This window comes from Parambassis ranga, chromosome 6 (assembly GCF_900634625.1).
Source record: "Parambassis ranga chromosome 6, fParRan2.1, whole genome shotgun sequence".
Classification (NCBI taxonomy): Eukaryota; Metazoa; Chordata; class Actinopteri; family Ambassidae; genus Parambassis; species Parambassis ranga.
The window spans coordinates 88,650-103,365 of record NC_041027.1 but is presented as its reverse complement, the minus strand read 5'-3'; the positions used below and the strand labels follow the sequence as shown (position 1 = coordinate 103,365).

Sequence of the window (14,716 nt, the reverse complement as noted above, 5' to 3'; positions counted from 1 at the left end):
GGTATAATTGCTGAAATCGACTTTTCTCTACGCCCCTTTTGGCACCTCTGAGCACCCATATCGCCCCAAAACAACAATGGCGGAAGGTAGTTGCCTGCAGAGTATTAGCATAACCTAGCTAAATTATATCAATTCAACTTTTTACCACAAACTCATTTAATGGTGTCTCTTTAAAAGGTGAGTGAACTTAATCTGACGAGAAGCTGTTAAAGGTTTACTTACATGTTTGACTGCGCATTAGCGTTGGAAAGCTAAACTTCTGTCCAGGCACTTTGGGTTGTTGCTGGTTTATTTGGCTCTCTTCCCGATTGGAATATAATAATGTTTAAACTGGGTCGTCTTGTAGCAATAAATATCGGTCTGTGTCTGTTTTCTTGCCAAGCTGTTGGCCTTTCCTCTGCTAAAGATAGGACAGCTACGTAAGCTAATTTAGTTAGCCTGTATGTCACTGGACTGTGACGCTAAAAAGATTTTTGCTGCATTTGTTGTCAGTATTAGACACCTGATTTTTTTTGTTTATAGCACCACTTATTCCTTCTGAAAAATACTTTAAATGTATGAATTTGTTAATCTCGAAAGCAAGGTGCCGACGCTGTTCAGGCAGCAGGTCTAGTTTAGTAGGTTTATCTAGTGCTGGTCCTGGTTTGGGTAAGATTAGGAGGTTGTGGAGCCCGCTTCATTAACATTGTACATTTTTATTATTCATAATAAATTATATGACTCTTTCCAGTGTGTAAATATAGCTCCGGAATTGGATTATTATGCATTAAATTTTGTTATTTTGGTTTGACATAATGCAAAATGGAATCGTAATACCAGCAAGCTTTTTTGTTTGCACAGGTTAGTGTTTTTTATTTGTTTTTATGAAAATTAATTATTTTCCAGCACTTCACGTTGTGGGTTTATATAACGTCTGATGTTCTTGTTTGTAAGACTTGGAAGATGCCATTTTCTGTAAAGCTAGTGGTTAAATCTCACTTTGACTTGACAGTCCTCTGTTCCTTTACCAGGGCAGAATGTCCTCAGGCCACCGTCAGAGGGATGTGGAGCAGCAGCGCCCCCTGCTGGATGGGGCAGAGGAGGCGGTGGAGAACAGTTGCAATGCCAAACCCCCTCATCTCTGGTTCATTCAGGACTGCTGCGGCATGGTGTGTGCCTTCATCACCTGGTGTTTGGTTTTCTTCGCTGACTTCGTGGTCACGTTTGTTATGTTGCTGCCTTCCAAAAGCTTCTGGTATGCTGTGGTCAACGGGGTGGTCTTCAACAGTCTGGCTATGCTGGCACTGGCCTCCCACCTCCGCACCATGCTCACTGACCCGGTAAAGACAGAGACCAGTGTGGTTGGGTCATTTTAAAAGACCTGCAATTGGACAGTATTTTTGATAATGACTGGTTCACTCACATGATTCTTCCCTTCTCTCCTCAGGGAGCTATTCCTAAAGGAAATGCCACAAAAAAGCACATGGAGAGTCTGCAGCTGAAGCCGGGTGAGGTTATCTATAAATGTCCAAAATGCTGCAGCATCAAACCAGAGAGGGCTCACCACTGCAGGTCAGAGGAGCTGTATTAGCAAGTTCCTCCTCTTTGAAATTTATGGATGTTGGTCAGTCAGGCATGTTTTCCCTCCCCGTCTTCTTCATCTTCTACAGTATCTGTAAACGCTGCATCCGTAAGATGGACCACCACTGTCCCTGGGTCAACAACTGTGTTGGGGAGAAAAACCAGCGTTTCTTTGTCCTCTTCACCGTAAGTCCATTGACTGTCTTGTCCTCATTTCATTCATTTCTTCAGACCTGTACTTCTCATAATGGTACATGGTACGGTGTCTACATTCATGCCTGGAAATGTCTTTTATTGTAGCATTTTTAGCCTATTTTAGCTGATTTTCCTGCCTCCCTCTCATCATTGCAGTGGTTCTCATCCTCATTAAAGTTACATCATAAGCCAATGGAGACGCTGTAGGTTGATGTAAGTAGTAAAGCTATTTAGCAAGTTTAAGCTTCAGATAGCTTAAAAGTTTGAATTACACTGTGTCATGTTTATGGGTACTTGCTAGCATTAGCTTGTTTCTGACTTTTACCTAACCAATGCTAACTGGCTTAAGCTAACATTTGCCTTCACCTCATCGAGCTACACTTTTCATATCTGTTGAAACCGCTGAAGATGTTTTACATCAATACAGAATTCAGTATTTCATCTTGATAGTCTTTTGTGTGGCTGGTAGTTTGGTAATAGAGCAGCATGTGTGATGAGGTATGTTGATACAATAGTGTCTGTGGTTTGGGTACAGTATTGTGTGTGTCTGTGTGTTTGCTTACTTTGTTACAGTGTTGTGGTTACATGTTAACTGTGTCTAGATAAGCTTTTGATCACACCCATGATATGGTGTTCAGACAGAACATCAGTTCATCACACCTCTGGATAAATTCTTATCTTCTGTGCCACTATGTCCCTTACCATAAGGAAATGTCACCTAGATAAGTGGACTGGATCTGCCCCACCATTCCTGTTTTCTGTTGTACTCCAGAAGCCTGTTCTATTAAGGAGGTTCAACAAACTATGAGTTTCAATTTGGAATCTTGATTTACTGATTGCAGAACTCCTGATCTGAATCATTTGAATCATTTGGACTCTGTGTATGGATTACTTTATTGCATCATGAAACCCTTTTTTTAATCTCTTTTCAATCTGCACTCCTGGCTCCTGGAACCAATATGTCTTCATCTGCTGATTGACAAAGCAACAGCAGGGACACGTGTGTAAAAAGAATAGAATAGAAGTGTTTAGATTAGTGTGTTTGTAGTAGCCATGCCAACACAAAATCAGAATGCATTGAATCACCCAATCAGTGAATCAATAATGGAACCTGTGAGCCTACATAGCATGTAAGCCAGCTGTAAAATTCATGTCATTAATAGGGAACAGTTAGTGAATTATTGAATTCACTAATTGTGGTGATTTCATTTAAATAAAATTAGTTTTAAAGTATACCTTTAGCCTGCTTACATCATAGTGTCCATAGTTTGCTGTTTATACAAGCTGATGTATTAGCACTCCAGGTATTTGTATTTCCTAACCACATGTAACATAGGATCCAAAATTATATAAAAGGTATAAAAGGTATGTAGGCCAATCTGTTCGAATGTGTTAAGAACAGTCATGTTAAATGCTGAAACACCCATAGATTGATGTGGTCTGGTTAATTTAATATTGTTCTCTCTACAGATGTACATTGCTTTTATATCCGGGCACGCTCTGGCACTGTGTGGATACCAGTTCATCGCCTGCGTCAGAGTCCAGTGGAGAGGTGAGTCTTTAACACACCGGTCTATCCTCCTGATTTGCTTTTTAATGAGCTGTTGTCTTTCTGTTATAATAATGTCAGTATAATTTTTCTTTTTTCCCCAAAGAGTGCAGTGATTTCTCTCCTCCAGTGACAATGATGCTGATGATCTTCCTCTGCATGGAAAGTCTCCTCTTCCTCACCTTCACAGCTGTTGTGTTCAGCACACAGCTCCACTCCATCTGCAATGATGAGACAGTGAGGGCTTTGTGTTATTATGATTTATCAGCCACTGCTTTATATCTAAAGCTGGATTCATCTTTGATCGATAGCTGTCCACTGGTTCCATATTTCCTATATTGCTAAGCATAAGCAGCCAAAGAGCACTTTCTGGTTGTGTGTTTTTGTTAAACAGATGCCTGTGTGTAATGAGGTTGTGTGTCTGCTTTTTATAAAGAGGTGTGTAACAAGGTTGTTTTTCTGCCAGGAGATCGAGGGCCTGAAAAACGAGAGGCCAACATGGGAGCGTCGTACCCGCTGGGCAGGACTGAGGTCGGTGTTTGGAGGTCAGCCATCCCTGCTTTGGATCAGCCCCTTTGCTGGACTCAAACTACCAACTTTTCTCCCTAAACGCAGCTGGAAGAACGGGGCAGCCTTCTCCGTCTAATATGTTGTCATGCAAACATCAGAACAGACCACATGTGGGGAATTCTGCCGCAGTGACGGACCTGCAGAGAGGTATCTAGCAGGCCAGGGAGGCCTGTTTCACGTAGGGACTGTTCCTTCTTTACACCGACTGGGTCTGCTGGGGGAGCACTGACTGCAGATGTCAGAATGACTGATAGCGCTGGGTGTGAGAACCTTTAGAATGTATCAGAGGCCACACAGGCTGAATGTGCTCATTAAGATGTTGGGTCATCGTTGAGCAGTTACAGCAGTTCTGTTGTCATGTCATGTCAAAGTATTTTCAGTATCAGAGTTTATCTCTTCTAAGTAAACCTCATACAAAGTCCAACAGAGCCACATATCACCCTCATCATGAAGGAACACAGCCCTGCTCACTGCAGAGAGCAGAGATAGACAGGCTTATACAGCACATCGATTTTGGATGATTTTTTCTATGACACATTGAACAAGAGTACTCCTTCATAAAACCAATAGAATGTGTTAAACACCAGCACATGCATATAAACAGCACCAGTAACTGTTAAAATAACTAATTTGTCTGGTGTTACTAGTGTTTTTATACACAAGTGCTGAACTGTCACACCAGACAGAAAAAAATATCACTATTTATAAAATGATGATACCATCCTACAGCATATAAACATACGTTATCACAATAAAATGTTCTTGTTATAACAATACCCTATTCATCACACTTATAACATAGAACATTTTATTTGTTTTATTGTTCCAGTTTATACATTGAAATACAGAGAGACACAATTTTGGTACACCAAACCACCGCAGTTTTGTGCCACAGTAATGACATACGGTCGAGGGGAGTACACATCACATGGAGTCCACCTCCACCACTCTGCTCAAGGCCAGTTTATCTGACATTATAAAGTGATAAATAGTATCTTATTTTGTTATTAAAAGTTAATTGTTATAACATGTGTTTGTTGTAATAACATGAAAAATATTTCTGTTAAAACATTCACAACATTTCTAGAATGGCAGTTGGATGGAATTGTTTTAATACAGAATAATTGTGTTCGAGGTCATTGTAAAATCCAACAAACACTAAATGCTAGGAAACAACCCTGTTGTGAGCCACAGTGTACGTTCAGTATTTCTGATAGATTAGCACAGCTTTTGTTCTGGTGAGGATGAAGATGACTTAACCCTCATGCGTTGTTCGGGACATTTTTGTCCTCTGAGAGAAATTTTTCTGTTTATTTTGGCCATAACTTTGTCAATATGTGGACAAATGGAATCATTTTTCCTCAATAAGCTTAATTTTACATAAATTTTGTTAATATGATTTTAAAATTTTTCATAGGTCAACGGTACACTGTGGGCAAATTTTACCCCCTAATGTGTTGTTCGGGGACAAAAACGTCCCCTAACTTTAACGGTTTTAAAAATATATTAGATAAATATTTTTTTGAAATTTTTTTGCATAGACCTTTTAATTAACTTCAGTTCTAATCAACAGTAGTGAAAAAATCATTTTCCCCCAGGATTTTAACCCTTTAATCACCAATTTTATAAGGGGTGGTGCTGAAAATTGAAAAAAAAAACACACAAAATGGCTCATTTTTAATAGAAAAGGTGAATGTGGACTGGATTCTTTTGAACCTTTATTATAGTCTTGGTCATGTCAAACATCAGTAAAAAATTGACTTTATTGCATTATTAGTTTTTGCACAGCACTGGATTTTCTTTTTTTCTCCCATTTTGTCCCATAGACTTACATTATAAACACACTTTTTTTGACTGCACAGCCATGGCACTAAATAATCATGCATTCTTGATTGTTGGTGGTTTACCCTGTTGGTAGGAGGTAACATTTGTGATTTTTACAGTTAACAACTTAATTACCATATTAACCCTTTACCTGCAGGCCTGTGCTCATGTACTGTAGTTTCTGGCTTAAGTATATGGAGTTATAGGGAGTATTTTAGCACATAATTGTGTGTCTACACACTGTGTGTGTATGTTAGAGAGGAAGAGAGCCATTTGCACACTGTCAGGGAAGGAAAGTCAGGAAAATAAAGTTACTAAGTAAGTGAAGTGTACCTAATTCAGACGTACAACGGCAATGCATAAGCATGTAAAATGAAAACATCCAGGAGTTCTGGCGTCTGAAGTTGTGGATGGGTAAAATAGCTGTTTTTTTTTTTTTTTTTTTAGCTTTCGGAAAACACGTCCTCCAGTAGAGTGACTTTACTTTTAGGTTAGTGTCTCAGTTGAGATCACTGAATTAGTCTAAGTGAGGTCTAAGTGCCCCTTTTCCATGGTGTGTTGCGCTCCACACGACCATACGTACATGTGCATGTTACTAAATAGACACCATAGATAGATAACTTGATAACATAATAAATAATCATTGACTAACCAAATCTAATCTACAGTTTAGTCCCCTACTAAAATTAGTATTAAAAGTAGTTTAGTAAAGTAAAGTAAAGTAAATTTGTTGCAGCCCTAAAAGTAAGTGCCGGGCCCTTTGATGCTGAGAGGTTCAGACTAAACAAAACAAAAACACTAGTGGACTTGCATGCATCCTCCTGGTCATTTAATGGTGACAAGAGCAGCAAGCAGCATGAAGAGAGGATTCACCTGTGCATGAGTGAAGGATTCACTTGTGAACGAATGAAGGATTCGCTTGTGAACAAGTGACGGATCTACTTGTGCAGCCTTCACAGCTTCACAGCCTGGCCCTTCATAGAGCCAGGCTGCACAATCATTTCCAGAGATTGTGCACAAGTGAATCCTCTCTTCATGTTGCTTTCTGCTCTTCTCACCATCAAATGACCACAAGGTCACATGTAAGACCACTTGCCTTTTTGTTTTGTTTAGTCTGCACCTGTAGACATCAAAGGGCCACACGTGCATAGCAACACTTTATTTGTTTTTGTTTACTATGAAGACTCTGTGGTTGTGTGTACTCACAGACAACAAGATCAGTGTGCAAATGGCTCTCTTCCTCTCTAACATACACACACAGTGTGTAGACACACAATTATGTGCTAAAATACTCCCTATAACTCCATATACAAGCCAGAAACTACACTACATGAGCACAGGCCTGCAGGTAAAGGGTTAATATGGTAATTAAGTTGTTAACTGTAAAAATCACAAATTTTACCTCCTACCAACAGGGTAAACCACCAACAATCAAGAATGCATGATTATGTAGTGCCATGGCTGTGCAGTCAAAAAAAGTGTGTTTATAATGTAAGTCTATGGGACAAAATGGGAGAAAAAAAGAAAATCCAGTGCTGTGCAAAAACTAATAATGCAATAAAGTCAATTTTTTTTACTGATGTTTGACATGACCAAGACTGTAATAAAGGTTCAAAAGAATCCAGTCCACATTCACCTTTTCTATTAAAAATGAGCCATTTTGTGTGTTTTTTTTTTCAATCTTCAGCACCACCCCTTATAAAATTGGTGATTAAAGGGTTAAAATCCTGGGGGAAAATGATTTTTTCACTACTGTTGATTAGAACTGAAGTTAATGAAAAGGTCTATGCAAAAAAAATTCAAAAATATAGTTATCTAATATATTTTTAAAACCGTTAAAGTTAGGGGACGTTTTTGTCCCCGAACAACACATTAGGGAGAAAAAAAGAAAATCCAGTGCTGTGCAAAAACTAATAATGCAATCAAGTCAATTTTTTTACTGATGTTTGACATGACCAAGACTGTAATAAAGGTTCAAAAGAATCCAGTCCACATTCACCTTTTCTATTAAAAATGAGCCATTTTGTGTTTTTTTTTTTTTCAATTTTCAGCACCACCCCTCATAAAATTGGTGATTAAAGGGTTAAAATCCTGGGGGAAAATGATTTTTTCACTACTGTTGATTAGAACTGAAGTTAATTAAAAGGTCTATGCAAAAAAATTTCAAAAAAATATTTATCTAATATATTTTTAAAACCGTTAAAGTTAGGGGACGTTTTTGTCCCCGAACAACACATTAGGGTAGTGTTTGCGAACAATGCATGAGGGTTAAATGACCCAGATATAATCACTGCAGTTGCATAAGTAAAGAAGTGGTGGTATATTGTGTGTATATTTAGTGTCTCACCTCAGTAAGCTGTGATAGGACAGGTGGTTTTCGTCATGTGTACAGTACAGGATGTGTTGTTGTTTTTACCTCAGTCCACTCTGTGTAGGTTCAGCTTCTCTTACTGCTTCTTCTTCCTGCTCAGGCCACTTTACTGCTCCTCCCTTTTTGTTTATCTCTAAACTAAAGCAATAAAAACCCTCATTAATAATGTTATACTGGACACACTGGACACTGGAAATGTTTTAGAAGGTCTGTCTCAATGAATGTATTTGAGTGAATGTAGGTTTTATTATTTTTATAAAATGTGTGACTCCCCCATTTTTCACATATTTAATAAACCGAAGTTCATTTTCCTACTTCAATGCTCCAGTTTGAAGAAGGTTGACCCACAGCTGATCAGATCAAGAAAATGTTTTTATAACTTTCTCTCCTATGTTATCCATTTTCAATACATTTTGTAAAAATGATTGGTGTGTTTTGTAAGCAGCTGTGTAATAATAATAATAATTAAAGCTGCAAGCAGCATTGCGGGCCCTCGCGCACCTTGCGATCCGCGGGGTCATCGCAGTCTTCTCTCCTATGCTCTCGTCTCCTATACTCTCCTGTGCTATTCTCTCCTCCTCTCATTTCCACAGATATACAACAAACACATGTTTACAACCAAACTTTCCTGCTACCAGTAGGTGGCGCTATGACCGTATCATCCTATTAGCATATATATCTGTTTAGACTCGGCTCCATGGCAGTACTGTAAGACTTTGTCCACATTGCATAAAGTATATGGGTAGTACTGCATAAAACACAGCGAGTTCCTTTGTAATGGCGAATGGTCAACTTTGAGGCCACTCCCCCACCACACGGTAATACTTTTGAAAGAGTTTTGGAATGCGTCTATTCCCTATGGTGTCCTGAGTGGACACAGTGAATTTCAGCTCAATTGCATGAAGTATGCGAGGCATGAAAAGTTTTATAGCAGGGTCAGAAAACGGTAAAAATTACAAAAAAAAGTCAAAATGGTGGACTTCCTGTTGGGTTTGGAGGGGGGGTCCAAGAGACTTTTTTGTGCGTCTTGGGGTGATACACATGTGTGCTAATTCTCATGATCCTGTGTCAAACTGGCCAGCGGGGCTACGCATTAGGGCAATAAATACAGTGAGTTCCTTTGTAATGGCGAATGGTCAACTTTGATGCCACACCCCCGCCACACCATCAGACTTTTGTAAGAGTTTTTGAATGCGTCTATTCCCTATGGTGTCCTGAGTGGACACAGTGAGTTTTAGCTCATTTGGATGAAGTATGCGAGGCATGAAAAGTTTTGTAGGAGGGTCACAAATCACCAAAAATTAACAGAAATTTCAAAATTGCGGACTTCCTGTTGGGTTTGGAGGGGGGGTCCAAGAGACTTTTTTGTGCATCTTGGGGTGATACACATGTGTACCAATTTTCATGCCCCTACTCAAAACAGGCCAGGGGGGCAGGCAGAAAAACCTATGAAAACACAACATTTTGTGTAGCCAGTAGGTGGCGCTCTGTCAAAGCCTCAATATTGTTGTATAGATGTGTTTAGGGTCAGACTCTGATCATACATGTGACATTTCGTACAGATCGGACAGAAAACGAAGAAGTTATAGAGACTTTCTGTGTCCTCAGAAATGGTCAAACTTTGAGGCCACGCCCCGGCCACACCGTCAGACTTTTGTAAGAGTTTTGGAATGCGTCTATTCCCTATGGTGTCCTGAGTGGACACGGCGAATTTCAGCTCAATCCGTTGAAGTATGCGAGGCGTGAAAAGTTTGGCAGCAGGGTCACACATCGCCAAAAATGGCCACAAACCTTCAAATGGCGGACTTCCTGTTGGGTTTGGAGGGGGGGTCCAAGAGACTTTTTTGTGCGTCTTGAGGTGATACATATGTGTGCCAATTTTCATAATCCTGTGTCAAACCGGCCAGAGGGGCTACGCGTTGGGGGCGCTATAGAGCCATTTTTATATGTGCATTTCAAAAGTCAGCAAATTTCAAAATTTTTCGGGCGAATGAATTTTTCTACCAAGTTTGGTGAGTTTTTGGGCATGTTAAGGCCTCCAAAAATGCGATCTCGGAGGGGGAAAAAAAAAAAAAAAAAAAAAAAAAAAAAATAATAATTAAAGCTGCAAGCAGCATTGCGGGCCCTCGCAGACCTTGCGATCCACGGGGCTATTGCTGTCTTCTCTCCTATGCTCTTGTCTCCTATACTCTCCTGTCCTATGCTCTGTTTTCCTCCCATTTGCAGAGATGTACAACAAACACATGTTTACAACCAAACTTTCCTGCTACCAGTAGGTGGCGCTATGACCGTATCATCCTATTAGCATATATATCTGTTCAGACTCGGGTCCATAGCAGTAGTGTAAGATTTTGTCCACATTGCATGAAGTATATGGGTAGTACTACATAGAATAGAGCAAGTTCCTTTGTAATGGCGAACGGTCAACTTTGAGGCCACTCCCCCGCCACACGGTAATAGTTTTGAAAGAGTTTTGGAATGCATCTATTCCCTATGGTGTCCTGAGTAGACACAGTGAATTTCAGCTCAATTGCATGAAGTATGTGAGGCGTGAAAAGTTTTGAAGCAGGGTCAAAAAAAGGCAAAAAATTGCCACAAAAGTCAAAATGGCGGACTTCCTGTTGGGTTTGGAGGGGGGGTCCAAGAGACTTTTTTGTGCGTCTTGGGGTGATACATGTGTGCAAATTTTCATGATCCTGTGTCAAACTGGCCAGCGGGGCTACGCGTTAGGGCAAAAAATACAGGGAGTTCCTTTGTAATGGCGAATGGTCAACTTTGAGGCCACTACCCCACCACACGGTAATACTTTTGAAAGAGTTTTGGAATGCGTCTATTCCCTATGGTGTCCCGAGTGGACACAGTGAATTTCAGCTCAATTGCATGAAGTATGCGAGGCATGAAAAGTTTTATAGCAGGGTCAGAAAACGGTAAAAATTACAAAAAAAAAATCAAAATGGTGGACTTCCTGTTGGGTTTGGAGGGGGGGTCCAAGAGACTTTTTTGTGCGTCTTGGAGTGATACACATGTGTGCTAATTCTCATGATCCTGTGTCAAACTGGCCAGCGGGGCTACGCGTTAGGGCAATAAATACAGTGAGTTCCTTTGTAATGGCGAATGGTCAACTTTGAGGCCACGCCCCCGCCACACCGTCAGACTTTTGTAAGAGTTTTGGAATGCGTCTATTCCCTATGGTGTCCTGAGTGGACACAGTGAGTTTTAGGTCAGTTGGATGAAGTATGCGAGGCGTGAAAAGTTTTGTAGGAGGGTCACAAATCGCCAAAAATTAACAGAAATTTCAAAATTGCGGACTTCCTGTTGGGTTTGGAGGGGGGGTCCAAGAGACTTTTTTGTGCATCTTGGGGTGATACACATGTGTACCAATTTTCATGACCCTACTCAAAACAGGCCAGGGGGGCAGGCAGAAAAACCTGTGAAAACACAACATTCTGTGTAGCCAGTAGGTGGCGCTCTGTCAAAGCCTCAATATTGTTGTATAGATGTGTTTAGGGTCAGACTCTGATCATACATGTGACATTTCGTACAGATCGGACAGAAAACGAAGAAGTTATAGAGACTTTCTGTGTCCTCAGAAATGGTCAAACTTTGAGGCCACGCCCCGGCCACACCGTCAGACTTTTGTAAGAGTTTTGGAATGCGTCTATTCCCTATGGTGTCCTGAGTGGACACGGCGAATTTCAGCTCAATCCGATGACGTATGCGAGGCGTGAAAAGTTTGGCAGCAGGGTCACACATCGCCAAAAATGGCCACAAAAGGTAAAATGGCGGACTTCCTGTTGGGTTTGGAGGGGGGGTCCAAGAGACTTTTTTGTGCGTCTTGAGGTGATACATATGTGTGCTAATTTTCATAATCCTGTGTCAAACTGGCCAGAGGGGCTACGCGTTGGGGGCGCTATAGAGTCATTTTCCTATGTGCGTTTCAAACGTCAGCAAATTTCAAAATTTTTCGGGCGAATGAATTTTTCTACCAAGTTTGGTGAGTTTTTGGGCATGTTAAGGCCCCCAAAAATGCGATCTAAGGGGGGGAAGGAAGAAAAAAAAAAATGAATTAAAGCTGCAAGCAGCATTGCGGGCCCTCGCGCACCTTGCGATCCGCGGGGTCATCGCAGTTTTCTCTCCTATGCTCTCGTCTCCTATACTCTCCTGTCCTATGCTCTCCTCTCATTTCCACAGATATACAACGAACACGTTTACAACCAAACTTTCCTGCTACCAGTAGGTGGCGCTATGACCATATCATCCTATTAGCATATATATCTGTTCAGACTCAGGTCCATAGCAGTACTGTAAGATTTTGTCCACATTGCATAAAGTATATGGGTAGTACTGCAGAAAACACAGCAAGTTCCTTTGTAATGGCGAATGGTCAACTTTGAGGCCACTCCCCTGCCACACGGTAATACTTTTGAAAGAGTTTTGGAATGCGTCTATTCCCTATGGTGTCCTGAGTGGACACAGTGAATTTCAGCTCAATTGCATGAAGTTTGTGATGCGTGAAAAGTTTTGAAGCAGGGTCACAAATAGGCAAAAAATGGCCACAAAAGTCAAAATGGCGGACTTCCTGTTGGGTTTGGAGGGGGGGTCCAAGAGACTTTTTTGTGCGTCTTGGGGTGATACACATATGTGCCAATTTTCATGATCCTGTGTCAAACTGGCCAGCGGGGCTACGCGTTAGGGCAAAAAATACAGGGAGTTCATTTGTAATGGCGAATGGTCAACTTTGAGGCCACGCCCCCACCACACCTTCAGACTTTTGAAAGAGTTTTGGAATGCGTCTATTCCCTATGGTGTCCTGAGTGGACACAGTGATTTTCAGCTTGATTGGATGAAGTAAGCGAGGCGTGAAAAGTTTTGCAGCAGGGTCACAAATCGCCAAAAATTAACAGAAATTTCAAAATGGCGGACTTCCTGTTGAGTTTGGAGGGGGGGTCCAAGAGACTTTTTTGTGCATCATGGGGTGATACACACGTGTGCCAATTTTCGTGACCCTACTCAAAACAGGCCACAGGGGCAGGCAGAAAAACCTATGAAAACACAACATTTTGTGTAGCCAGTAGGTGGCGCTCTGTCAAAGCCTCAATATTGTTGTATAGATGTGTTTAGGGTCAGACTCTGATGATACATGTGACATTTCGTACAGATCGGACAGAAAACGAAGAAGTTATAGAGACTTTCTGTGTCCTCAGAAATGGTCAAACTTTGAGGCCACGCCCCGGCCACACCGTCAGACTTTTGTAAGAGTTTTGGAATGCGTCTATTCCCTATGGTGTCCTGAGTGGACACGGCGAATTTCAGCTCAATCCGATGACGTATGCGAGGCGTGAAAAGTTTGGCAGCAGGGTCACACATCGCCAAAAATGGCCACAAACCTTCAAATGGCGGACTTCCTGTTGGGTTTGGAGGGGGGGTCCAAGAGACTTTTTTGTGCGTCTTGAGGTGATACATATGTGTGCTAATTTTCATAATCCTGTGTCAAACTGGCCAGAGGGGCTACGCGTTGGGGGCGCTATGGAGTCATTTTGCTATGTGCGTTTCAAACGTCAGCAAATTTCAAAATTTTTCGGGCGAATGAATTTTTCTACCAAGTTTGGTGAGTTTTTGGGCATGTTAAGGCCCCCAAAAATGCGATCTTAGGGGGGGAAGGAAAAAAAAAAATGAAAAATAATAATCCTAAGGGTTTCAATAGGGCTCTTGCACCATTCGGTGCTCGGGCCCTAATTAAAGCTGCAAGCAGCATTGCGGGCCCTCGCGCACCTTGCGATCCGTGGGGTCATCGCAGTCTTCTCTCCTATGCTCGCGTCTCCTATACTCTCCTGTGCTATGCTCTCCTCCTCTCATTTCCACAGATATACAACAAACACATGTTTACAACCAAACTTTCCTGCTACCAGTAGGTGGCGCTATGACCGTATCATCCTATTAGCATATATATCTGTTTAGACTCGGCTCCATGGCAGTACTGTAAGATTTTGTCCACATTGCATAAAGTATATGGGTAGTACTGCATAAAACACAGCAAGTTCCTTTGTAATGGCGAATGGTCAACTTTGAGGCCACTCCCCCGCCACACGGTAATACTTTTGAAAGAGTTTTGGAATGCGTCTATTCCCTATGGTGTCCTGAGTGGACACAGTGAATTTCAGCTCAATTGCATGAAGTATGTGAGGCGTGAAAAGTTTTGAAGCAGGGTCACAAATAGGCAAAAAATGGCCACAAAAGTCAAAATGGTGGACTTCCTGTTGGGTTTGGAGGGGGGGTCCAAGAGAGTTTTTTGTGCGTCTTGGGGTGATACACATGTGTGCTAATTCTCATGATCCTGTGTCAAACTGGCCAGCGGGGCTATGCATTAGGGCAATAAATACAGTGAGTTCCTTTGTAATGGCGAATGGTCAAGTTTGAGGCCACGCCCCCACCACACCGTAAGACTTTTGTAAGAGTTTTTGAATGCGTCTATTCCCTATGGTGTCCTGAGTGGACACAGTGAGTTTTAGCTCATTTGGAGGAAGTATGCGAGGCGTGAAAAGTTTTGTAGGAGGGTCACAAATCGCCAAGAATTAACAGAAATTTCAAAATTGCGGACTTCCTGTTGGGTTTGGAGGGGGGGTCCAAGAGACTTTTTTGTGCATCTT

General features: G+C 41.4%; 1 protein-coding gene across 4 annotated transcripts; it reads left to right on the top strand.

Annotated features, from left to right (window-relative positions):
• Positions 1–54: 54 nt before the first annotated feature.
• LOC114437722 (palmitoyltransferase ZDHHC7-like) lies at positions 55–5,211 on the top strand. 4 transcript variants are annotated; one of them, XM_028408581.1, is made up of 8 exons: positions 55–177; positions 1,011–1,319; positions 1,427–1,551; positions 1,650–1,746; positions 3,226–3,307; positions 3,411–3,541; positions 3,771–3,835; positions 3,920–5,211. In XM_028408581.1, exons 2-8 carry the CDS (start codon positions 1,017–1,019, stop codon positions 3,948–3,950), a joined length of 834 nt encoding a protein of 277 aa, XP_028264382.1. In that variant the 5' UTR covers positions 55–177; positions 1,011–1,016; the 3' UTR covers positions 3,951–5,211. The 4 variants fall into 4 exon arrangements, with proteins under 4 accessions (XP_028264382.1, XP_028264380.1, XP_028264381.1 ...); XM_028408579.1 differs by having other exon boundaries at positions 3,771–5,211; XM_028408580.1 differs by lacking the exon at positions 55–177 and adding an exon at positions 708–840 and having other exon boundaries at positions 3,771–5,211.
• The last annotated feature ends 9,505 nt before the right edge of the window (positions 5,212–14,716 follow it).

What these genes read in the sequence shown, in the direction of transcription:
- LOC114437722 (XM_028408579.1), top strand. Translation starts at nt 1,017, where the DNA reads ATGTCCTCAGGCCACCGTCAGAGGGATGTGGAGCAGCAGCGCCCCCTG. An exon ending in GTTTCTTTGTCCTCTTCACC is followed by an intron (nt 1,747 to 3,225) that starts GTAAGTCCATTG and finishes TTCTCTCTACAG; the next exon opens with ATGTACATTGCTTTTATATC. An exon ending in CCATCTGCAATGATGAGACA is followed by an intron (nt 3,542 to 3,770) that starts GTGAGGGCTTTG and finishes TTTTTCTGCCAG; the next exon opens with GAGATCGAGGGCCTGAAAAA.